General features: G+C 57.0%; 2 protein-coding genes across 2 annotated transcripts; both read left to right on the top strand.

Annotated features, from left to right (window-relative positions):
• Window positions 1-70: 70 nt before the first annotated feature.
• HCRT (hypocretin neuropeptide precursor) lies at window positions 71-2,749 on the top strand. Its single transcript, XM_082440612.1, has 2 exons — window positions 71-1,427; window positions 2,260-2,749. Exons 1-2 carry the CDS (start codon window positions 1,407-1,409, stop codon window positions 2,632-2,634), a joined length of 396 nt encoding a protein of 131 aa, XP_082296738.1. The 5' UTR covers window positions 71-1,406; the 3' UTR covers window positions 2,635-2,749.
• A 1,751-nt stretch (window positions 2,750-4,500) lies between these two features.
• KCNH4 (potassium voltage-gated channel subfamily H member 4) lies at window positions 4,501-22,007 on the top strand. The gene is made up of 16 exons (XM_082440579.1): window positions 4,501-5,223; window positions 7,107-7,340; window positions 7,661-7,807; window positions 7,934-8,058; window positions 8,838-9,081; window positions 9,381-9,538; window positions 12,221-12,428; window positions 13,461-13,655; window positions 14,092-14,291; window positions 16,237-16,486; window positions 17,420-17,658; window positions 18,326-18,364; window positions 18,559-18,911; window positions 19,177-19,283; window positions 20,045-20,118; window positions 21,355-22,007. The coding sequence occupies exons 1-16, from the start codon at window positions 5,148-5,150 to the stop codon at window positions 21,748-21,750; spliced, it is 3,045 nt and encodes a 1,014-aa protein (XP_082296705.1). The 5' UTR covers window positions 4,501-5,147; the 3' UTR covers window positions 21,751-22,007.
• Window positions 22,008-23,357: the final 1,350 nt, after the last annotated feature.

Raw genomic sequence — 23,357 nt, 5'->3', positions numbered from 1 at the left:
TCCTGAGTAACTCGGCACCTGATCCCAATCAGTTGCCAAGCCTCAGATTCTGCCTCTGAATTACCACTTCTAGATTCCATGCCCCACATCCAGGCCCCTGCCCTCTCCCACCCGGTCCCCACACCAGCCCACAGCTCCTTCCTGCTAAAATCCTCCCACAGCCCCTCGGCCCCCATGAGATCAAGACCAATCAGCTTAGCCAATAAGACCCTTTGACCCACCCTGGCCTCACTTACTTGTCCAGTCACCTCTCTCTTGTAAGAGAAGAGATCTGTGGACCACACCTTACTTCCCACGTGAACTAAGCACTGTCATGTCTAGGTCTTTGTCCCTTCTTCAGAATGCCTTCTCTCCTGACCTTACTTGATGAAACCCACTTTTCATGCAAGGCTTTTTCAGAGGCCTTTCTCCACTGAGCTAGCCTTTTGCCGGGTCACCTCCCCACCTGGACTTTGGAGCTCCTTGAAAACTGAGCTATATCCTATGCACACTGTCACTCCAGTGCCCAGAGCAGGACCTGGCACGGAACTGGTGCTCAGTAGACAGTGCCCTGGATAAGACTCCAGCCTAGAGATGGCATGTGTCCTTCACCCCACGGTGGCCCTCTCCCTGCTGATGGCGGGATGGGACTCCACCCCTCCCGTCCAGGCAGCCCAGCCAGGTAGGAAGGAAGCTGGGGATGTTGAAGGATCTCACCAGGTTTTGCTGCTTTCCTCCCACTGCCCAGGGTTGGCTCCAAGTTTCTCCATCTTGGAGGTTGGTGAAAGGGACAGAGGGAAGAAGAGAGACGGAGGGGAGGGAGAGCCAGCTAAGAAAGCTTTTCCGTGGAGGAAGAAGGCCCTGGAGCCTGAAGGCCCCAGGAGCAGTGACAGGAGGACGGGGGGAGAGGCCTGTTGCCCGGCTGCCCTGTCCCCCCCACACACACATCCTGTGGAGAGTGGGTCTCACGACTGCCTCCTTTCCTGCCCCTAATTAGCAGCTCCCCTGACACACTGTCCCACACCAGCATCCCAGGCAAGGCCTCTTTTGTGCTCCCAGATTCCTAGGTGCAAGTTGGCCTCATTAGTGCCCGGAGACCGCCCCATCTCCAGGGAGCAGGCAGACAGACGGGGGCGGGGAGGTGACCACGAGCACAATGACCCACCTCCAGTCTCCGAGTGCCTTGGCGGCCATTCCTTGGGCCCAGCCTGGAGACGGCCCTCCTGCAGGAGGCTAATCTTAGATTTGCCTTTGTCTGGCCCCCGAGTGGACGCAAGTACCCATCTCTCCCCCGCCACCCCAGAGCACTATAAACCCCAGGACCCTGGTAGCGGGTTGCAGTTGACAGCCTCAAAGCTCCTGGCTATTTGGACCACTGCAGACGGACGACACCTTTCCCGGCTACACCACTCTGAGCTCCAGACACCATGAATCCTCCCTCTACAAAGGTAAAGACCCAGGGACGGAGGGGTGACTCATTAGGCCAGGGGCAATGAGAGTGCCTGCTCAGGGAGCTAGAAGAAAGGTTGAAGGTGTCTAGCTCTTGGCCTTTTCCCATGTGGGTTCTGAGGCAGCGGACGGGGTGGACCCTTGGCTGAGTATCTGCCTTGGTTAACATTGGATTGTGCCGTGTTCTCCTAAGAGTTCATGTTTATTGAGCCTTTACTACGTATTAGGTGCTGTTTGCACCTGTCATCTCATTTCATCCTCCCAGAATCCCTGCACAGTAGGAATTATTTAATACCCAGTTTACAAGTGAGGATGTTGTGCCCCATGAGAGGGTAGGAAACTGGTCCAAAGCGACTGAGCTGTTTGCCCTGCAAGGGAGCAGGCCGACAAGACAACAACTTGGATCCTGCCGGTCCACTGTGAGGGGGGAGGAGCGCATAAATAGGGCCTCTGTTTCCCTGAGCTAAGTTTCCACAAACTTCTGGGGCAGATTCAGACATGTCTGTTTTCAGGTGGAGTGGTCAGCGCTCTAATGGGGGTACAAGGGACTAAGGGTACGCAGAGGAGAGAGGGATTCATTCTGTCCAGGGGGTCTCAAAGGGCTTCCTGGAGGAGATGCTCTGCTAGGTCTTCAAGGATAAGTAGGTAAAGGAGCCAGACACGAGCCCTTCTCCAACACAGCCCTTCAGACAGCTCTGCGCAGAGGCAGGAAAGCTAAGCGACAGCGAGGGAGGAGCACAGGCCAGGAGGGGGCGTGATGCCAGCTGTGCAGGGCCCAGGCGTACGGGTTGGATGCGGGCGACCCTCAGCTCCCGGTCTCCGCCTCCCTAGGTCTCCTGGGCCACCGTGACGCTGCTGCTCCTGCTGCTGTTGCTGCCGCCTGCACTGCTGTCGCCCGGGGCGGCCGCGCAGCCTCTGCCCGACTGCTGCCGTCAGAAGACGTGCTCCTGCCGCCTCTACGAGCTACTGCACGGCGCGGGCAATCACGCGGCCGGCATCCTCACGCTGGGCAAGCGGCGGCCGGGGCCCCCGGGCCTCCAGGGCCGGTTGCAGCGCCTCCTGCAGGCCAGTGGCAACCACGCAGCCGGCATCCTGACCATGGGCCGCCGCGCAGGCGCAGAGTCAGCGCCGCGCCCCTGCCCCGGGCGCCGGTGTCCCGCTGAGGCCACCTCGTCTGTCGCGCCCGGAGGACGGTCCGGGGTCTGAGCCCTTGCTCAGGTCCTGTCCTGGCCCTACCCTGGCCCTGCCCTCTCCCCTCTGTCAAGCCCGCCCGGTGTCAGCCCGCAGAAAAAGGGCAATAAAGACGAGTTTGCCTCGGTTAGTGTGGCTGCTTTCTGTCCCTGTGTGGTCGCGTCCCGCCCTCCAGGGGGCGTGAGAGTCTTTCTAACTATAAAAAGCCAGAAAACCTGCAGGCTCCGGGAACCTCAGCTTGGGCATCTTTGAACCCGAAACACTCTCGGGTGGGGAGCTCCCAGAGCAAGGAACTGTGCAAGGCCCTGGGGTGCGGAGAGAACAGCATATGTGCGTGCTTGGAGGGGAGGATGGGGACAGACACGTCCCTCGGTGCTCTACCAGTCATTCTGTATCGCAGGGCCTTTCCGGAGAGACGCAGAGGAGAGAAAAAGCAAGCAGAGGAGCGGAATCCGGCTGGGAAGGAGGGAGCTGCGCCTACCGAAAAGGCAGGGAATATGAGGTTCAACATAAATCTTCCAGAGAGCTGCAGCGTGGGGTAGAGAGTCTGGGGGAGCAGTGAGGCGCTGAAGGGGAGGCGGTTAGGCTTGTGCAGCCCAGATTGTGAAGACCCTCACAAGTCGTCAGGCTTTTCACTTTATTCTGTAGGTAGCTGAGAGTCAGGAGAAGTTCTTAAGCGGGGATGCGGCAAGATTTTCCCGCAATTAACCGAACACACCTGGTACAGGTTGAATTGTGTGCACACACACACACCACATTTACATGTTGAAGTCCTAACCCCCAGCATTTCAGAATGTAACCTTATTTGGAAATAGAGTCTTTGTGGACGTAATTAGTTAAAATGTGGTCATAACTGGAGTAGGGTGGGCCTCTAATCCAATATGATGTGTCCTTATATAAAGGGGGAATTTGGACACAAATGCACACAAGAAGAACCCATGTGAACGTGAAGGCAGAGGTGGGGTGATGCATCTACAAGCCAAAATATGCCAACAACCCACCGGAAGCTAGAAAACAAGCATGGAACAAATATTCCCCCACGGCCTTAAAAAGGAACCAACCCTGCAGTCATCTTGATCTTGGACTTCTAGCCTTCAGAACTGAGCCAAAAATTTCTGTTGTTTAAGCCACACAGCTTATGGTACTTTGTTACAGCAGCCCTAAGAAACTAACACCCAAAAGAAGAGATGTGGCACTTTTAAGCAATATAACATCCCAGATAATGCCCAGCTCAGACTCGGGGTGAGGGTGAGGAACACTGGCCTGCCCTCTCCCCAGCCCATCTTCCCTTTGTCACTGGCTTTGGCTGTCTTGTTCTGGCAAGCAGCCACCCTAAGCCACCACACTCAACTGCCCCAGTAATTTTCTGCTTCCATGGTGAAAAAGTCCTGTGTCTGGTCTCACCTGGGTCCTTCTTGCTGTTGCACTTATTTCGTTTTGGAGAAGAAGGAGAACAAAATCCACCAGCGCACCTTTGGAGATTTACAAAGTGACTGCCCAGCTTGAAACTATCTTTCTCAGCCCCAAACTTGCTTCTAGCCTCTCTTCCACCTGAATGGTAGCAGAGAGGAGGGTTAAATCAGGATGATAGGAAGAGGGAGAATAGGGAGACAATTGCTCTCCAACACATTGTGTGCCAAAGATATGCATTATGCTATTAAATTCTCACAACCATACGAGGTAAAAATTATTAGCTGCATTTTACAGATGAAAGTGAGAGGCTAAGTCACACAGTAAGTAAGTGGCAGAGCTGGGATTTCTACCCGGTGGACTCCAAAGCTCTTTTCATCCACACTGCTGAGCTTAGAGGCAGAGTTCGCCAGGGTGCCCTACGCAAACTGAGGCACAGGTGAGGGTTAAGTAGTGCATTCTAGAATTTGAGTTTCCTGCCTTCGCATAGATCCTCCACCGGCAAAACTAGCCTCTTTAACACTTGCTGTCTCACACTGGAGCTCAGGGAGCTGGGGGTGCTGCGAAATACCCCAACTCCAGCAGGCGGCGCTGTGAACCAAACAAGATTCCCAGGGTGGGCGGTGCGCGAGGAAAACCGAGGGGCGGAGACACAAGGAGCAGCCAGGGAAACACGCGTGGGGGCGTGGCCACCCTGGAAGGTGGGCGTGTCTGTCATTCAAGCCCTGCCCCACCTCTTGGAGCCTCAGCTCTGGGTGGGCGTGTCCCGAATTCTCTGCGGGAGAGACACGCGTGGGCCGCTCCTCACCCGGAGGAGAGCAGCAGAGAGGGGTGAGGGTGCCTCTGGTGGCCCCTCCCCGTGCGGGGCCACGTGGCGGGCGCGGGCCGAGCCCGGGGGAAAGAACCTGGCCCGTCGGGAGGTGGGGGGGACCGAGGCGGTGCCGAGACGAGCGGAGAGCCGCTGGATTCGGAGCAGAGAGGCGGCGGCGGCGCCGAGAGGGAGGGGAGGAGGCAGGCGGGCGAATGGGGCGCCCCGGCCTCGCCGGCAGCGCGCCCCCTCCGGCCCGGCCGCGCTGAACGCCCCCCAGCGCCGCGCCTCGAGCCCGCGCCCCGAGGCCATGCCGGTCATGAAGGGGTTACTGGCCCCGCAGAACACCTTCCTGGACACCATCGCCACCCGCTTCGACCGCACGCGTGAGTGGGCCGGAGGCTGAGGCTGGGGGTTCGAGCTAGGGGTCAAGTCTCCTTCGGCGCTGGCGCGGGTCTCCTGGATATGGTGAGAGAGACCCGAGGGGAGGAGAGAGAGTGGAGTTGAGGGTCTAGGAACTCCCAAAGCCAAGCCGCGGTAAAGGAACAGGACTGGGAGCGCCCTGGGAGGGGAGGCGGGCGAGGACCAAGAGTGTGTGGGGGGCCAAGGTTGGGGTTGTGTGACTGGAAGCAGGAAAGGCTCTTTGTGCGGCAAAGCGGAGAAGAGTCCTTGGGAGCCGCCCACTCTCGGGCTGAGCTCTGCTGGAGGCGTGTGAGGGGGTATCCAAGACGCGGAGGTGGGGCGAAATGTGCAGACGCTCTGGGGTCTACTCCCAGACGACTCCAGCATCCACTTCCCTCAGAAGAAAAAGAGAGAGAAAAGATCAGACTTCGGCAGGACCTAGCTTGGATTGAGGTCACGCGCCCCCGAGTCGTAGAGCTTCTGTGTCTGAGGGAGGTGAGGCAGGAAGAGGGGGGCGGTCTGTGTGACACAGGGAACTGCTTACCACCCCCATCCCAGCTTGGGTTCCAGATTCAGCACCTTGGACAGCCACAATCCTCCTTACCCGCCTCTTCTCCCGCCGTTCCCTTTTCCTACTTTGGTACTGAGAGATCTCCCCTTGCCCACCTTGGGACACCCTGGCTGGGATTGGGGGAGCGGTACCTGAGGGCGGAAACCGAGCCGCCGGGGCCCTACCCGCCTCCCCACCCCGCCCCCACACACACCTCCCTTGTTTCCATAGCGCCCATCACCCAGGCAACGGGCCTGGGATGGAAGAAGGAGGCTGCTTGCCCAGGGCCCAGCGCCTCCCAGGCACCTGCAGTATCCCCATCAGCCGCTCCACCCCCAGACACTCACCCCTCCTAGCGCCCCAGGACTGGTTGTGTCTCAGATCCCTTCCCTCAGCTGAGACTGTCCCTAGATGGCCCACAGAGCCCCCCTGAGGCCTCCCGCCCATTGGAGCTGGAGGGAGCCAGCTCAGGTTCTGTTGCTGGGGTTGCTGGAGCCACACCTTCATTGCTCAAGCCTGTCAGACTTTGAGCACTGGGACAGACCCTCTGAAATTAGCTAAAGGATGCTAAAAAGAGGACCTTTCCTGAAAGGCAGGGAATAAGGATGCTACCCATCACTGTCTTCCTCTCCCAACAAAGGAGATTTGTGAGTTTGGATAATCTCTGCCTTTGGATTTCCTATCAATAAAATGGGCATGATATCACCAGAATCTCTGCCCTGTTCACTCTCTAATAGGATGATAGGATAGTGGCTATGGATGTACTTTGAAAGCTGGGCGAATGCAGGACATCATTTCACCTTCTCAGTGTAACACTTACTATGTGCCAGGATTTGTTCTTCCCAGGTAACTCATGTAACTCCCACACCAACCATGCAAGGAAGACATATTATCCCCCACCTTTCAGATAAGGAAGCTGAGGCACAGAAGAGTTCATTAACTTGCCCAAGGTTACACAGCCAGTAAGTGGCAGAGGTGGGTGCTGGAGCCCATGCCCTTACCATGCTGTGCTGCCTCCTACAGTGACAGCTCACCAGCTTGAAGGCAGGAGGATGAACCTCATGACCTCTCGGGGTTCCTTTTCCAACCCCCTAGTAGTCCCTCTCCCAATTCTCCCACCCTTAAGTCCCTGTCCTTTTGCTCTATCTCTTCTTACTCTCATTTCAGAATATCCCAAAGGGGATCCAGGAATCACATGGGAGCCTGGGAAGCTTCTGGCTCTGGGATCTCTGACCACAGCTTGGGGGAGGTATGGCCCACCTGGAAGCTGAGCTCTCCTCCTGGCCTTGACCTGACCTTGACCTCTTCTTCCCACAGACAGCAACTTCCTGCTGGCCAACACACAGGGCCCACGGGGCTTTCCCATTGTCTACTGCTCCGACGGCTTCTGTGAGCTCACAGGCTACGGCCGCACTGAGGTCATGCAGAAAACCTGCAACTGCCGTTTCCTCTACGGTCCAGAGACCAGTGAGCCAGCCCTGCAGAGGCTGCACAAGGCCCTGGAGGGCCATCAGGAGCACCGGGCTGAAATCTGCTTCTACCGAAAGGATGGTGAGGGGGCCTGGCCTGCCCTGCAGTCCTGCCCAGACCACAGGCCTTAGCCACAGTCCACTTGGCACAGTGGAAGCCTGGGTGCTGGTCCCCACACTGCCACAAGCTGACTGTGTGACACTGAGTGCATCCCTGACCCTCTCTGGGCCGTGGTTCTCCCATCAGGAAGGTGAAGGAGTTAGCTGACATAATCTCTGGGCTTCTTTCCAGCACTAAAACTTGGCCAAGCCCTTTGACTATGCCCAGGAACCAAGGGGGATGAAAGAGAAAGAGATGCCATGGGCTGCTCACCCTCTCCCTCCATCTCTCCACACCTACAGGCTCAGCCTTTTGGTGCCTCCTGGACATGATGCCCATCAAGAATGAGATGGGGGAGGTTGTACTTTTCCTCTTTTCCTTCAAGGACATCACTCAGAGTGGAGGCCCAGGACTTGGCCCCCCAGGAGGCCACAGCGACAGTAGTCATGGTAACTGCAAGACTGGGGAGAAGGCATGAATACTCAGAAGTCCTTGTCCAAGGTCACAGAAGACCTGTCCCTACTCAGCCTCATGGGATGTGCCCCCACTTATCTCCGTACCCTTCTTCCCAACAGAAAACTCCCTTGGCAGGAGGGGAGCCAGCTCGAGACTTCGATCCACCAGGAGGCAGAGCCATACTGTCCTACACCGACTGACTGGCCACTTTGGCCGCCGGGGCCAGGGAGGCATGAAAACCAATGTGAGTCCTATCTCCACCCCAGCATCTTCCAGCCGTGTTTCTGAGGCACCCTTGTTACTGTGTCCCTGTTTCTCTGTCTGTCTGATCTCCCTTCAGAGGCTTTTTCCTCTGTCCGCCCATTTCTCATGTATGGCTCTCTGCTCTATCCCATGTTCCTTCACGTCTCCTTCCATCCCCATCTCCCTTGCTTCCTTGTGATTGCCATTACCCTGCTCTGATGATGTCACAAGGTGGGGGTACGAAATCACTAACTGTGGTTCCAGGGAGAAAACCCCCACTGGGGGCCTGGCATCTAGCCCTGTGTACCACTCCTAAGACCCTGATGAAGCCATGGGTCTCTAACCGTCTGTGCAGTGTGTTATGGCTACAGCGAATGGGGTGCACCATGCCATCCTCCCCTCATCCCTGGGGTATACTCATCCTCCGCTGCACCCCTAGAACCCAAGAGGAACTTGAAGGAGAAGCTAGTGACCTCTCAAGCCAGGGCTTGTGCCTGATTTGTCATAATCACCTTCTTAAGCAGGGTGAAGGTCAATCCTTAGAAATACCTGCCCCCCCAAAAAAAACATGACTGATACAAAAGGGGGCTTGAGCAGTAAGTTGGCAGAGGAAGGAAGTGTCAGGTGCCAGCCCCGACCCCCTCTCCTGCACGTTCTACCTCCTCTCGTGGTCACGCCTGCAGTGCCCACTCTCCCTTCCCCATTCCTTACCTCTCCCTCTCCCCAGCCTTGGCTCCTCTTTCCCCCAAGTGTCCCCAACCGCCACCCCTCTCCCCTTAGAACGTGTTTGAGCCAAAGCCATCAGTGCCCGAATACAAGGTGGCCTCCGTGGGGGGGTCCCGCTGCCTCCTCCTCCACTACAGCGTGCCCAAGGCCATCTGGGACGGCCTCATCCTCCTCGCCACCTTCTACGTTGCGGTCACCGTCCCTTACAATGTCTGCTTCTCGGATGATGACGACACCCCCATCACTTCCCGACACACCCTTGTCAGCGACATTGCCGTGGAGATGCTCTTCATCCTCGGTTAGACGCTCTGCCCCACGTACCCTGGCTGGTGGGCTGGAGGGACCCACTCATCCAAGCCTCGCTCCATCCTGGGCCTGCAGGACCCAGGCAGTCAGAGCCTACCCATTTCTGGGTCTTTTAGTCCTCATGGTCCGTGAGCCCTGACCCCTGACCCCTGGAGACTTCCGCCTTTAGACCTCTCCTCCCTAAGGACCAGCCTGAAGCCCAATGCATCGTCCCCATTCCTGCGTCCAACTCCATTCTGAGTCTCTTGCCCTTGGCCAAGGCCCCCTAGTAACAGCGTATTGCACCCCCAGATATCATCCTGAACTTCCGCACCACCTATGTGTCCCAGTCCGGCCAAGTGGTCTCTGCTCCTCGTTCCATTGGCCTCCACTATCTGGCCACCTGGTTCTTTGTTGACCTTATTGCTGCTCTGCCTTTTGACCTGCTTTACGTCTTCAACATCACCGTGGTAAGTGATCCCTGTCCCACCTTGCAGCCTAGCTGCCCAACTTCAGCACAGCATCTCCCATTAAGGGACCCACCTCAGTCCCAGACTCAGTCATCTGCGAATATTTGTCAGGCATCTGTGATGGGCAGAGCCCAGCGCTAGAAGCTGAGAAGGGTCCGAGAGGGTCTGTGCTCTTGGGGAGCTCAGCTCACAATCTCTGAGGGAAGCTGAGACAAATGAAAAGCTAAGTAGGGCTACCAAGGCGGCATTGGTCTGAAGCCAAATGAGTGGCACTTTTCACATTTCTATTTAACAAACAAAGGATGAGCATTTAGCTGTCTGCAAAGCACTGTGTGTGGCATGGTCACTGTGGAGAAAAGTGATAAGAATTCAGCCTCTCGGTAGCTAAGCTGGTGGGGACAGCAGGAACAGAAGAGTTGAATGGAGTGCAAGATGGGACGAAGGTATTGCTGCGTGGGGGCTGGGCACGGAGCTAGCCGACCTTGGAGTTCCAGGCTGGAACGTGGGCTCCTGCAAAAATGAGCTGAAATCTGGCCAGTGCCTAGGAAGCCAAAGCATGGCAGTTGGGCAGAGGCTAGGGTGGTCTGGGAAGGGTTCCTGTGGGAGCAGGTGAGAGCAGAGCTAGACCTTAGACAGACTAGGACCTGGCGGGCAGGAGACAAGAAGAGGGAGCATCTGGGGGGAGCATAGTAAACCAAGACAGGGAGGTAGAGGCTGCGGGGCGGATTTGGAGGCGGAGAGTCCCAGGACCTGCATCCTCTCAGCTCCCTGGGGACTGCCTGGAGGCGCCCTAGGTGGTCAGCTCTGAACCCAGCTGGCAGATACTAGGTCTTCTCTGGCCCAGGGAGAGGGAGTCCCACCCCGTGTCCCCAGACCCCCTTGGTTGCTGAGTGGGGAGGTGGGGAGCAGTTTCCCTGTGTGCTCCTCTCCCTGCCACCCTCAGCTATAGCGGGAAACCACCTACACGCAGCCGGATTTAACTAGCCGCCAACGGGCTGTGGGCCTCTTCTCCTGGCTGTGTACACGTGTGTGCACGCTCCCACACACGTGCATGTAGGTGTGTCTGCCCTGAGGCTCCAGCCATTCCAAGCAGGGCTCCCCACCCCTCCCCTGAGTGCACCCCCCGCCCCCGGTTTTTGTGCCCACCAGGCAGTCCCCCCTCCTCTGGTACTTTCAGGACCACTTTACAGTTTACTAAGTTCTTTCACACATCATCACATATGAACCTCACAGTAACCCTTCAGGGCAGATTCTCGTTTCTCTCTTTCTCAGAGGCAGATGCAGAGGCTCAGAGAGGTTGAGTGGCTTGTTGAAGGTCACACAGCTAGCAGTGGCAGGCAGGAGACTGGAACCAGGTCTCTAGACTCCTGGTCTGGTATTCTTTCCAACACGCTACCCTGCTTCCTGGGAAACCAGGGTACCTGAGCGGATGGCCTGGCATGAGGGGAGAGGAGGAGCAATGTGGGGCTGGAGCGAGGCAGAGCAAAGATGGAGGATAAGTAGGCACCGGCAGAGCTGTGGGCTTGAAGCGGCCAGGCCTGAGACATTCTGGTCCAAGGAGAATGAGAGGAGGGCCCCAAGGGAGCGGGGCCCAGGGGCAGGTGACAAAGGGAAGCCTTGAAGAACTCAAGGTTGGAGTCAGGAGCTCTGGAAGCTGGGGGCAGGCGTTAAGCCCTGGAGAGTGTCCATGTGGGGGAATCAAAGCCACCTCCTCTCCAACTCCCTTGCCTAAAATTAGAGAAAATGGCAGGCAGTGACTCAGGAGCTGTGTAGGGCCAGGGCTATGGGGGATGCTGCTGGAGGCCCCTGAAAGGACAGTGAAGGGCCTTCATACCGAGATCCCCAGACGCTGCCCCAGAGCCCCCAGCCCTAGCCTCCAAGCTGCCCCACCCAGAGTAGCAAGAAGATAAGCCCCCACCTGCTCATCATCTAAGACTGGAAGGCTAATCAAAGCACAACGAAAACAGTCAGAGTGGTAACGTTAGCTAACGTTTACAGGACCCTTCCTAGGTGCCACTGGCTCCATCAACCGTCACTGAACCCCACAAGGGCTGAGACCTCACAGCCCAAGCACCCTCATCCCTGCTCTCCTTCCCTCAGCATTTCGGTGTGACCCTCTCATCTGCAGCTGACCCACAAGGGGCGAGGTCCCTAAACCTTCCCCTGTCCACAGCTGATTGTACCTAGGACACTGGGGACTTTGAGCAAGGGCCAGAGAAATTTCTGTCTGTTGCCCCGCCTCTGACCCAGACTTGCCCTTTCACCAGCTGAGATGCTAAGAAGCAGTAGAGCACAAAACGGACTTTGGTGTCATCTCAGATTTGAGTCCCAGCTCCATCATTTCCTTGATCTGTGACCTTGAGCAAGTCAGTAGCCTCTCTGAACCTTAGTTTACTCCTCTGCACACTGGGAATGATGATGGTAATTGGACTGAAGGCATACTTTTTAAATGAGCATTACAAATACTTAGCCCAGTGCCTGACACACGTAATGCTTACTGTTAGCCATCATTAGTTTCAGTGTTATCCTCTCCCCCCTGCATTTCCTGCTCACCTTCTCAGCACAGCAAGGATACTTTTCCTGGGGCAGCTTCCCCTAGCTCCGGGGCATCTGGTGGCAAGGCGCTGGCAAGGGACGTGGGGGGCCTGCTGACAGTCTCCCCCACCGCCCTCACTCCCGCAGACGTCGCTGGTGCACCTGCTGAAGACAGTGAGGCTGCTGCGGCTGCTACGGCTGCTGCAGAAGCTGGAGCGGTACTCGCAGTGCAGCGCCGTGGTTCTCACGCTGCTCATGTCCATCTTTGCGCTCCTTGCCCACTGGATGGCCTGCGTCTGGTATGTCATCGGGCGCCGGGAGATGCAGGCCAACGACCCGCTGCTCTGGGACATCGGTGAGCCATTGACCCCAGGCTTTCACTGACCGCCCCTCCACCTGCCCTGTCCACGCAGGCCCCCAAGCTGACACCTCCACCAGGACCCCCACCCCTACCCCACATTCCTCCACTCATCCGATAAACATGCATGAGCTCCTTGCCGGATCAGGCTTGGGAATGCTGATTTGAAGCCATGGGCTCTGCCTTGGGGGGACTCACAGCATAGCAGGGGAGCAAGGCCGGTGACAGGCAATCAAAATACAGTACGGGAAACACTCTGAAGGTGGGGAAGGTGTTTTGGGCAGAGACCCCTGACGGAACTCATTTGGTGGTTCCCCACCGCCCTCAAAATAAAGTCCACACTCAGTCCACACCGTACGTGGTCCTGCAGCCCTCTCTACCCCTACCTGACTCCCCTTCCTCCCAGGCCCCCTGTGCTGCTGCCACCCTGGCCTCCCTCCAGCACCCAGGATGTACCGCTTTCTCACTTTGGGCCTTGAACGTGTTTTCCTCTCTGGAATCCTCTACCTTTTGTCTTCCCTCCCTTCTTCCTAAGTGACTTTTCTATCCTTGTGGTCTCCACCAAAATGCTCCGTCTTAAGGGAGCCCTTCAGGAACCATACCCCCCACCAAACTGGGTTGGCTCTCCCTAACCCATTATGATTCCGAAGACATACTTCCTTTTTAGTAGCTGCTTTCCACCTGTAATGATTTATTTCATGTCTTTCCCCTCCAGACTGTAAGTTCCACCAGCTCAGGGAGCATGTTTGGGTCAAGTCCCAGCACGCTGTACACAGGAAGCACTTAAACTATTAGGGACTGGAAGGGGCCCCTCAACAGTCAGCCGTGTAGGGAGTTGGTAGCCTTGAACTGCAACGGTAACCACTTCACCGTGGGGAGGCCCGGGCACGGGCTGCTCCTCACATTTCCTGTGCAAACCTCCCCTCGTCTCTGTGAATACTCGACCAAGGTCAAGTGAAGGCAGCTCAAGGAAACCCCATTCTCCACTGCTCGCGCAGCCGGGGCTCCTTGCATCCCTCCACCCCCTAGGCTGGTTGCACGAGCTGGGCAAGCGGCTGGAGGTGCCCTATGTCAACGGCTCTGCGGGTGGCCCGTCGCGGCGCAGCGCCTACATCGCTGCACTCTACTTCACGCTGAGCAGCCTCACGAGCGTGGGCTTCGGCAACGTGTGCGCCAACACTGACGCCGAGAAGATCTTCTCCATCTGCACGATGCTCATAGGCGGTGAGGCTGGGCCTGCCAAGCCCCCGGGGTGGCCCTGCTAAGCCCAGCATGCGGGTGGGGAAACTGAGGCCCAGGGAAGGCAAGGTGTCCACCCACGACCAGACACTCGTGCGTTTATTCATAGGTGTTTGCTCAGCACCTGCTACGTGCCGGCCCTGGGGGGATGATGCCACAAACAGGAGGGTCTCTTGCAAAAGGAATGGGAAGCCTAAGTTCATGACTTCATGGGGCGGGCGGGCATGAGAGGAGCATCGAGTCTGACCCCTCTCAGGACCACCCTCTATTCCCCGCCCCAACCCAGCACCTAGGCACGCAGGAGCCCACTGGTTCACCTGCCCCTCCCCCGGGAATCCAGAGACCCATCCAGGGCAGGGGGCGTTGCGGGGGGAGGAGGCCGGAGGGGTGGCCGCCCCTGACTGCCCGCTGTGCGCCGCAGCGCTGATGCACGCAGTGGTGTTCGGCAACGTGACGGCCATCATCCAGCGCATGTACTCGCGCCGCTCCCTCTACCACAGCCGCATGAAGGAGCTCAAGGACTTCATCCGTGTGCACCGCCTGCCCCGGCCGCTCAAGCAGCGCATGCTCGAGTACTTCCAGACCACGTGGACAGTCAACAGCGGCATCGACGCCAACGAGGTAGCGCGCGGGACTCCCGGTGGTACCCGGCGCGCGGAGGTGCAGTGGGAAAGGGGTCGCTGCCTCTCAGCGTTTGGGCTGGAGGCAAATGGGGTGCGGGGAGACGAGGTGCTGTTCACAAGGGCACACGCACCCACCGGAATCCACATCGCTTTTCCTTTACACATGGCTAATGCCATGCTCCCTTCAGCCACCATTTTCGAGCACCTGCTTCCGGCCAGTCTCTGCTGGACACAGGGGGTTGGGGAACGATTACCCCCAGCCCTTGCCCTCAGGAAGGCACCAGTCTGGTGAGGGAGGCAGACGGGTAAACAAATAGTTAAGCTGTGAATGGGACTGTACTGGAGGGAGTTGGTGCAGTGGGGCCCTCACTGTGTCTGGGCCTAGAGGAGGCAGGGAAGGTGTCGCAGAAGAGGGGACATCGTGAAGGACAAGAAGAAAATTGGCCTGGGGCCAGAAGGCCATTCCAGGCAGAAAGAGCATTAGGAGCACAGGTCTGGAAATACTGACGCAAAAGAGCAGGGTGAGTTCAGGGAACTGGAAGTAGTTCAGTGAGCCTTCAGGAAGGGGTGTGTGAGCGCTGTGGAGGGATGAGGGACAGAGGAGTGAAGAGACCAGGCTGGGGAGGTGGGCAGGCCCAGCTCATGGATGGCCTTGGATGTAGATTTTATCCTGCCACATTTTTAGGCTGGGGAGTGGCCTGCAGATCCAGGAGGTATTTCTTTTTTTTTTTTTTTTTTTAAACAAGTTTATTTTCTTTTTTTTTTTTTAATTATTTATTTATTTATTTATTTTTGGCTGCGTTGGGTCTTCATTTCTGTGCGAGGGCTTTCTCTAGTTGCGGCGAGCAGGGGCCACTCTTCATCGCGGTGCGCGGGCCTCTTACTGTCGCGGCCTCTCTTGTTGCGGAGCACAGGCTCCAGACGCGCAGGCTCAGTAGTTGTGGCTCACGGGCCCAGTTGCTCCGCGGCATGTGGGATCTTCCCAGACCAGGGCTCAAACCTGTGTCCCCTGCATTGGCAGGCAGATTCTCAACCACTGCGCCACCAGGGAAGCCCCAGGAGGTATTTCTGAGAGCAGGAGCCTTGGGACTTAGTGATGCGCTGGTTGCAGGAAAGGAGCTCAAAGTGATTCCCAGGTTTCTGGTTTTGGCCAAGGGTGGGATGGAGGCATTACAGGAGGAAGATTGGACTTAGGGGTGAAAGTGAGAGTCCAGGGTTGGGCCATGATGAGGGTGTGGTGCCTAGGGGGATCCAGGTGGAGGTTGCCCCGTGGGTAGTTGAAAATACAGGTCTGGACCCAGAGATAGGGCTCTGGGCTCACAGGGAGGTAGAAGTCCTGGCTGGTTGCCATGATACAGGGAGAGTGTGGACAGTGAGAAGATAGCTGAGGAAGAGCCTGGGGAAGAAAGGGGGACAAGAGGGAGAGGTAAGCAAGCCAGAGTGGCCGAGGGGCTCCATAAGACGAGGATGGAACCGAACCATGAACATTAAGTTTGGCCCCTGGGAGGTCAGTGGTAAAATTCAAGGTCTAGTGTAACCCTGCGTTTTACAGATGGGGATACTGAGGCCCAGAGAGAGGAAATGGATTGCCCAAAGTCCACAGGGATTTATGCAGAGCTGATTTCTAGTCTCCTGACTTCCAGTTGAAGGCTGATCCACCAGGGATGGTCCTTGCATACGTGGGGTTGAGTAACCAGGATGTGTGCGTGACCAGTGTGTGTAGCCGTGAGCAATGGACAGACAGGAGAAGACCTAGTCTCTGCCCCGGGACTTGGGTTGGGAGGTCCACACACAAGTCAAATTGAGGTGAGACACACAGAAGTCTTCCTGAAGGTCAGAAATGGGTAACTTGAGCTCTGTCCTTGGAGACAGCTCAGCACATCTGTAGAGCTCAAGTAGCAGCTTCAGGGGGATGGCCAGAAATACTTATGCCCCTTATGCAGTTACTGCGTGACTTCCCAGACGAGCTGAGAGCTGACATTGCTATGCACCTGAATCGGGAGATCCTGCAGCTGCCACTGTTTGGAGCAGCGAGCAGGGGCTGCCTGCGGGCCCTCTCCCTGCACATCAAGACCTCGTTCTGCGCTCCGGGCGAGTACCTGTTGCGCCGCGGGGACGCCCTGCAGGCGCACTACTATGTCTGCTCCGGCTCACTGGAGGTGCTCCGGGACAACATGGTGCTGGCCATCCTGGGTGAGGATCCCACCACCACCCTCTACCTACCCCAAAACCTTCGCCCAGAGGCCTTGGGAGTGGCCAGGAATCTAGGGACTGGGTACTCTCTCTTGGTCCCGGCTCCCTACCACCATCCCCTTTAGACCATACCCCTTGGGCTCTCCCCTAATCCCACTGGCCATCCCTGAACCCATCAACCCTTCCCCAGTGACTGTCCCCCAAGTCAATCGATCCTTTCCCATTGCACCATCTCCCAACTCCACTGACCCTTTTCCATCGACCCTCAACTCCATTGACCTCTACCCTTTAACTGACCCTTCTGGCCATTCTTTATTTTTTTTATTTTCATTTATTTATTTTTAAAAATTAATTTACTATTTATTTATTTAATTTATTTTTGGCTGCGTCGGGTCTTAGTTGCAGCATGTGGGATCTTCATTGAGGCCTGTGGGATCTTTCGTTGCAGCGCGCAGGCTTCTCTCTAGCTGTGGTGTGTGGGTTTTCTCTTCTGTAGTTGTGGCGCATGGGCTCTATAGTTTGCAGCATGCAGGCTCTAGTTGAGGCGTGTGAGCTCAGTAGTTGTGGCATGCAGGCTTAGTTGCCCCGTGGCATGTGGGATCTTAGTTCCCTGACCAGGGATCGAACCCATGTCCCCTGCATTGCAAGGCGGATTCTTTACCACTGGACCACCAGGGAAGTCCCTGGCCATTCTTTATTGATCATCCAATTCCATCGATCATTTCTCTACCTTTACTGACATCCCCAATTGACTGTCTCCCAACTTCACCAGTCATTCTCCACTGACCTTCTGCCGACTCCATTATTTCCGCCAGTCCCATCGATTGACCCCCCCCTTCAGCCATCCTTCAAACACATTGACCATCCCTCATATCCACTAATATCCTCTTGGTCCCTCTGCCCCAGCTGACTGTCCCCGTCTCTTACCCACAGGAAAAGGAGACCTGATTGGGGCAGATATCCCTGAGGCAGGGCAGGAGCCTGGGTCAGCTCCAAGCTGCGTGCTGAAGACCAGCGCCGACGTGAAGGCACTGACCTACTGTGGCCTGCAGCAACTGAGCAGCCGAGGGCTGGCTGAAGTCCTGAGGCTCTATCCTGAGTACGGGGCTGCCTTCAGGGCTGGCCTGCCCCGGGACCTCACCTTCAACCTGCGCCAGGGCTCTGACACCAATGTATGTAGACTCCCTATGGCCTCCACCTCCTCCGAGGTCGCCTCCTTCAAAGTAGACCACCCCCCAGCCCCAGAGAGAGCTTCATGTATTCCTTCCACCCTGAAAACATCACCTCTCAACTCCAGCCACCCCCTTCCATTGCCCCTTCCATGCTTAACATCTTCCAACCCACTGACCCTACTCCATTGGCCATTATCCAACCCCATGGACCATCTCTCACCACGTCTACTTCCAACTCTGCTGACCCATCTCCTGTTGGCCCCGCTTCCGCCTCACTCCAGACTTCTCAAAGGACACCCACCCCCCCACTTCGTGTGCTCCTCCTCCATCAATTCCCTCCCTCTCTGGACTGGGCCTCATCCCCTGGGGCTTCCTCTTCTCCACTCACCAAATGTTTCCTGGGCACATTTTGGTTTAGGCTCTGGGCCAAGTCTGTCGTTTACACCTTAGACCTTGGTCTTTTACTGCTTTTCAGACTTATGTTGCCACTCAGGATTTCTCTGAGTCGGAGTTGGGGGTATCTCTGACTCAATTCCACAAAAAGGCCCCACATTCTCAAACCCCAGGACACTGATGGGTGGGACTAGGAGGTGCTGCACCGGGGGAGCGGGGAGGTGTGAGTCAGCCTGAACCCCGCCCCCCCTCCCCCCCGCCCGTGTTCCTGCAGGGCCTCTGCCGCTTTTCCCGATCCCCTCGCCTCTCCCAGGTAACGCACCCTTCCTGGGTGGGGTTGAGGTTGCATGGGAGAAGACGGGAGTGGGGGGCACCTTTCCTTGGCTGCTGTGCTGCAGGGTGAAGGGAGAGGGGGTGGGGAGCAGCAACCGCCAGTGAAGGCTGCTGCTCACTGAAGGCGCCTGTTGGTCACTGCCCTGTGACATCAGCTGCCCCCTCTGCCCACAGCCCCGCTCGGAAAGCCTGGGCTCCTCCTCAGACAAGACCCAGCTATCCGTCACAGAGGCTGAGGCTGGGGCCGAGCCTGGAGGTGGTCCCAGGCCCCGGCGGTCCCTCCTGCTGCCCAACCTCAGCCCAGCACGGCCCCGGGGCTCCCTGGTCAGCCTTTTGGGGGAGGAGCTGCCCCCATTCTCAGCCCTTGTCTCCTCTCCTTCCTTGTCCCCAACCCCCTCCCCTGCCCTGGCTGGCCGGGGCCACAGCCCCTCCCCTCATGGCCTCCCCAGGGGTTCTGCTGCCTGGAAGCCCCCCCAGCTTCTCATTCCCCCACTGGGAACCTTTGGACCTCCGGACCTCAGTCCCCGGTGAGACGCCAGCCTCCCCTGCCCTCCCTATACCCCTGCTGGCTTCCAGAACCTTCTCTGGGCTCCGTCCCCAGCATTCTGACCAGTGCTCCTCCCCATCTGCCCACCCCACCCTTCCTCATCCACCACAGCTTGCAACCCCACTCCTCTTTGACGGCTGCTCCTCCCCAGCTCCCTGGCACCGCAGCCCCTTTCACCCTCTGCCTGCTCTGCTCTGGCCCTTACCCTCTCCCTGTGGGACTGATGACCACTGCCTCCGTCCCAGGATAGTGGATGGCATTGAGGACTCTGGCAGCACAGCAGAGGCCCCTACGTTCCGGTTCAGCAGGAGGCCTGAGCACCCTAGGCCTCACTCACAGGCGCCTCCTACAGGTAAGGGCCAGCAGTGGACTTCAACTCACAGTCACCCATTCGTCGGCCATCCATCCATCCATCCCACATGTAGTAAGGGCTTACCAGCTGCCAGGTGCTGTGCTAGGAACACACAGATGACCCAGACCTGGTCCACACTCTTAGCGAGCTTCCAGTCTAGTGGGGGAGACACCTGTGTACTCAGATAAACGATTCCAGAACAGGGTGCTAAGTGCCGTGACCGAGACAAAGAACAGGGCTCTGAGGTGGGAGAGGAGGGAGCCTCTAACCCTCCCTCCTAGAGGAGGGGACACTAGAGGTGGGTCTTAAAGGGTGGGCAGGAGTTTGAGGGGAGGAGCAAGGCGGTTGGTGAAAGGTATAGAGGTATTACCAGGAGAGCAGTTGTGTTCAGACACCGAAGAGAAGGGACTTCCCTGGCAGTCCAGTGGTTAAGACTCCGCGCTTCCAATGCGGGGGCCACGGGTTCAATCCCGGTCAGGGAACTAAGATCCCGCATGCCACACGGGTGCGGCCTAAAAAAAAACAAAAACAAAACAGATACCAAAGAGAAGCTCCATGCTTCTCCGTGGGGTGGGGTGGGGAGGGGCTGGGGAAGTGATAGGGCCGCGAAACCATCCTGAAGAGCTTGGGTTTCCCAGCATCCTGACCCCAGAACGTCCTCTCCCCTTGCCCTCTGCCTGCCCAGTGAAGGGCCCAGCCCAGGCTGTGGACTCGAGCTCCCTGTACTCACCCAGCATCCCTTCTCCCCACTCCGTCTGCAGGGACCATGCCCAGCCGGGAAGTGGCCACTGAGGCCGAGGAGGTGAAGGAAAAGGTCTGCAGGCTGAACCAGGAGGTGGGTTGGGGCTGGCCCCTCCCCTCCAACCTTGGGATCAGAGATGTGCTTAGTATAGGAGCATTTCAAAGGGTTTGGAGCCAGAGTCCTGAATTTGGATATTCACACTAGCTGGGAGACCTTGGGCAAGTCCCACAATCACTCTGAACTTCAACTTCCTCATCTGAAAATGGGGAAATCAATACGTTCTTCCCAGAGTTGTTGTGAGGATGAGATGAGGGCGCATACATGCCTGGCCCAGTCCCTGGCACGTTGTAAGTACTCAGGGACAGCTACTTCCCCTCCTTCCAGCTGGCTCAGGTGGTCCAGCCGGAAAAGAGGGCCTCTCCTCCCTCCACCGCCATGGGATTTGCTCCTGCAGGGACCCTCCCCCCACCAAGTCACAGGCTCCAGTCCTTTCCGGCCCCCTCCCCCGACGAGTGGGGCAGAGGCCAGGGAGGCTGAGCAGGCCCTCAACCCCAGGGGACCTGGACCCTCAGGTCTGAATCCTGGTCAGAAAGAGCCCTGATCCTGTTTGCCCAGGCTGTGCCTCCGCCTCCCCCTCAGGGATGTCAGAGCTGCGTCCACAAAGCAGCCAGGTCGAGCCCTTGAGCCCTCGGGAGTGCTCGCCTGGGTTCTGATAAACAGCAGGCATCCCACAGGGCGCACCTGGGCTGGGGCAGGCCCTGAGGCTGGGGGCGGAGCCAGCCCCGGTTCCGCAGGATTCAAGGTCAGCCCTGCTTCCGCCTGTGGTTCTTCTAGACCAGTGGTTCCCCAACTTGGGTGTCCAGCAGTACCCAGAGAACCTGTTAAAATGCAGACTCCGGGGCTTCACCCAATCTGGAATGTCTGGGGTGGGGCCCAGAGATTGGCATTTTGACAAGTTTTTCAGTTGATTCTGTACTCCCTGAAATTTGAAAAACGCTGAATAGACACTTGAGCTCATGTGATGTATCACCTGAGAGTAAGCCTGCATCTGTCACTTCGCAGCTGTGCGGCCTCTTTGAGCACTTTTTTCTACATCTTGTCAAAGTGTGTGTGGCGGGGAGTAGCAATAGCTGTCGTCCCAAATCCTTTTTGGAAAGAGGCTGGGGTATTTACATCTAGACGAAAAAAAGCCCTGTCCTGTCTTCTTCTCAGGGTGGCCATGAGCAGAGAGTAGGTATGAAAGAGCTTTGTAAACTGTAGAAGGGAGTGCACCTAGGAGGGTGGTGATTGTTATGGCACCTGGGAGACAATTTGATGTGTTTTCAACAGATCTCCCGTCTCAACCGGGAAGTGTCTCAGCTTAGCCAGGAGCTTCGACACATGATGGACCTGCTACAGGCCAGGCTGGGTCCCCCAGGCCACCCAGCAGTCTCGGCTTGGACCCCAGATCCTCCCTGCACACCTCAGAGGCCTCCATGCATCTCTCCCTGTTTGTCCAGACCACTGCCTGGCCTCCAGGATACTACCCTCGCTGAGGTCCACTACCCAGCCAGTGTGGGGACAGCAGAGATGGGGGCTGCCCCCCCCGACCTGAGACCCTCCATGCTGTCCCCTTACCCCTCAGAGCCTGACCCTCTGGGACCCTCCCCAGTGCCAGAGGCCTTACCTCCGAACTCAAGCCTCATGAGGCACAGCTTCCGGTCCAGGTCAGACACGTTCCACTGACCCTGGCCACGGGCCCAGGCCTGTTTGGGGTGGGCACTGACGCCTGCCATCCAGGGAGGGGCTGGGCCCCTTGGCCTCCTGCCTTGTGTTAGAAGCCACCAGATGGTCTGGTTGGCTCTGGATTCTCTGACCTTTTTAACAAAGCCTGGTCACTTCTGACCCTTTGCCTTTTCCAAACCCTCCTCTATTCTCCTCTGTGAGGGGAGCCACCTGAGGCCGTGGAACCCAACAGGCATGAGATGGACCGCAGTGCCCACTGAGCTGGGCAGATGAGATGTCTGGCTTTCTCCCCAGGACCTGGAGGCAGGTAGAGATGGGGGAGCAGAGAGGGGAAGGGAAAAGCCCCCAGATCCAGCCTGGGAAATGAAGACTAAGGCAAGAGCAGGCAGGATCTTGGTGTCTACAGCAAGAGGGATGGATTGCAGATTCCAATGCGGAGGTAGCTTAGTGATACCATGAGGTCTTTTGTCCCAGCCCCCAGGTCTCTGCTGGAGACTTTGAAAGCAATGTTGCTTCGAGAGGGGTAGGTTTGAAATCCTGGCTGGCATTTTTTTTTTTTTTTTTTTTGCTGCGCCGTGCGGCTTGTGGGACCTTAGTTCCCCAACCAGGGATCGAACCCTGGGCCCTCAGCAGTGAAAGCTCCCAGTCCTAACCACTGGACCACCAGGGAAGTCCACTGGACCACCAGGGAAGTCCCCTGGCTAACATTTGAGTAACCCAAGACTTCTTAGGCCTCCTACCATCAGCCCAAGCTGGAGGGGCTCACCTTACCCCACAGCTCACATAGGAAATGAACCGATGACCCCACATATGTATTCTTTGACTCTCACAGCATTTTTTTCAAAATATGAATGAGTTGTCACATTGAAAATCTGGAGAGTTCACATAGAAATCCAGATATTCCAGCTTCTCTAAACAAATTCGGGAGATCTGGCGACCCTGGGCCAACGCCGCACCTGGCAATAATCAGCTGGTGTTGGGTGGCCACTGTCCTCTTTGGATGAGACCTGCACTCTCCACTTCTTTGCAGTCCCCACATTCCTTGATCATCTCCTGACACCCAGCTAGCTTCCCTCATTTGAATTCTTTATCTGGTCTCTATGGGTATCTCAGTTTGCAATCCCTGCCTTAGAGTGTGCTCCCAGGTTCCTTTACCCCAGTGGGTGCCTTTTGGGCCCAGTAGTGTCTATTTCTACCCCTGGGCCTGGGCCTGTCAACATCTTTGTTTCTGTCTCTCTGCAGGCCGACACTGAAAGTGGTCTCTTCTGCTGCCAGCAATTTGAAACAGTCCCAGCAGCACTCCTCCCCCTCCCCCACCCCCAGACCTCAGCCACACCTGTTCTCCCCCTTCCAATATGGTCTCACTCAGGGCCCTGACTTCTTGAAAATTCACCCCGGTCTCCAGCTCTCCTTTACCACCCAACACCCTGGGCTCACTTTTGGATAGGAAATAAACTCTTTATTTTTGTAGTTTTTGGCTCTGGCTGTTTCTGGAGGTTGGTCTGATAGCCCCAGGGCTTTGGAGGAACCTACATGATAGTCACTCCCCCACAGTACCCCAGGGCCCTGTTGCTGTCTCTAGGAGGGCAAAGGTGCCAACCAATCCA

Source organism: Balaenoptera physalus (assembly GCF_965194825.1).
Source record: "Balaenoptera physalus genome assembly, chromosome: 20".
In the NCBI taxonomy this organism is placed as follows: Eukaryota; Metazoa; Chordata; class Mammalia; order Artiodactyla; family Balaenopteridae; genus Balaenoptera; species Balaenoptera physalus.
This window is presented reverse-complemented; position numbering and strand designations above follow the sequence as displayed.

Coding starts and splice junctions, on each gene's coding strand:
- HCRT (XM_082440612.1), top strand. CDS start 1,407: ATGAATCCTCCCTCTACAAAG. Junction 1,428..2,259: donor TGAATCCTCCCTCTACAAAG/GTAAAGACCCAG, acceptor CCGCCTCCCTAG/GTCTCCTGGGCCACCGTGAC.
- KCNH4 (XM_082440579.1), top strand. CDS start 5,148: ATGCCGGTCATGAAGGGGTTACTGGCCCCGCAGAACACCTTCCTGGAC. Junction 9,082..9,380: donor GGAGATGCTCTTCATCCTCG/GTTAGACGCTCT, acceptor TTGCACCCCCAG/ATATCATCCTGAACTTCCGC. Junction 16,487..17,419: donor CATGGTGCTGGCCATCCTGG/GTGAGGATCCCA, acceptor TCTTACCCACAG/GAAAAGGAGACCTGATTGGG.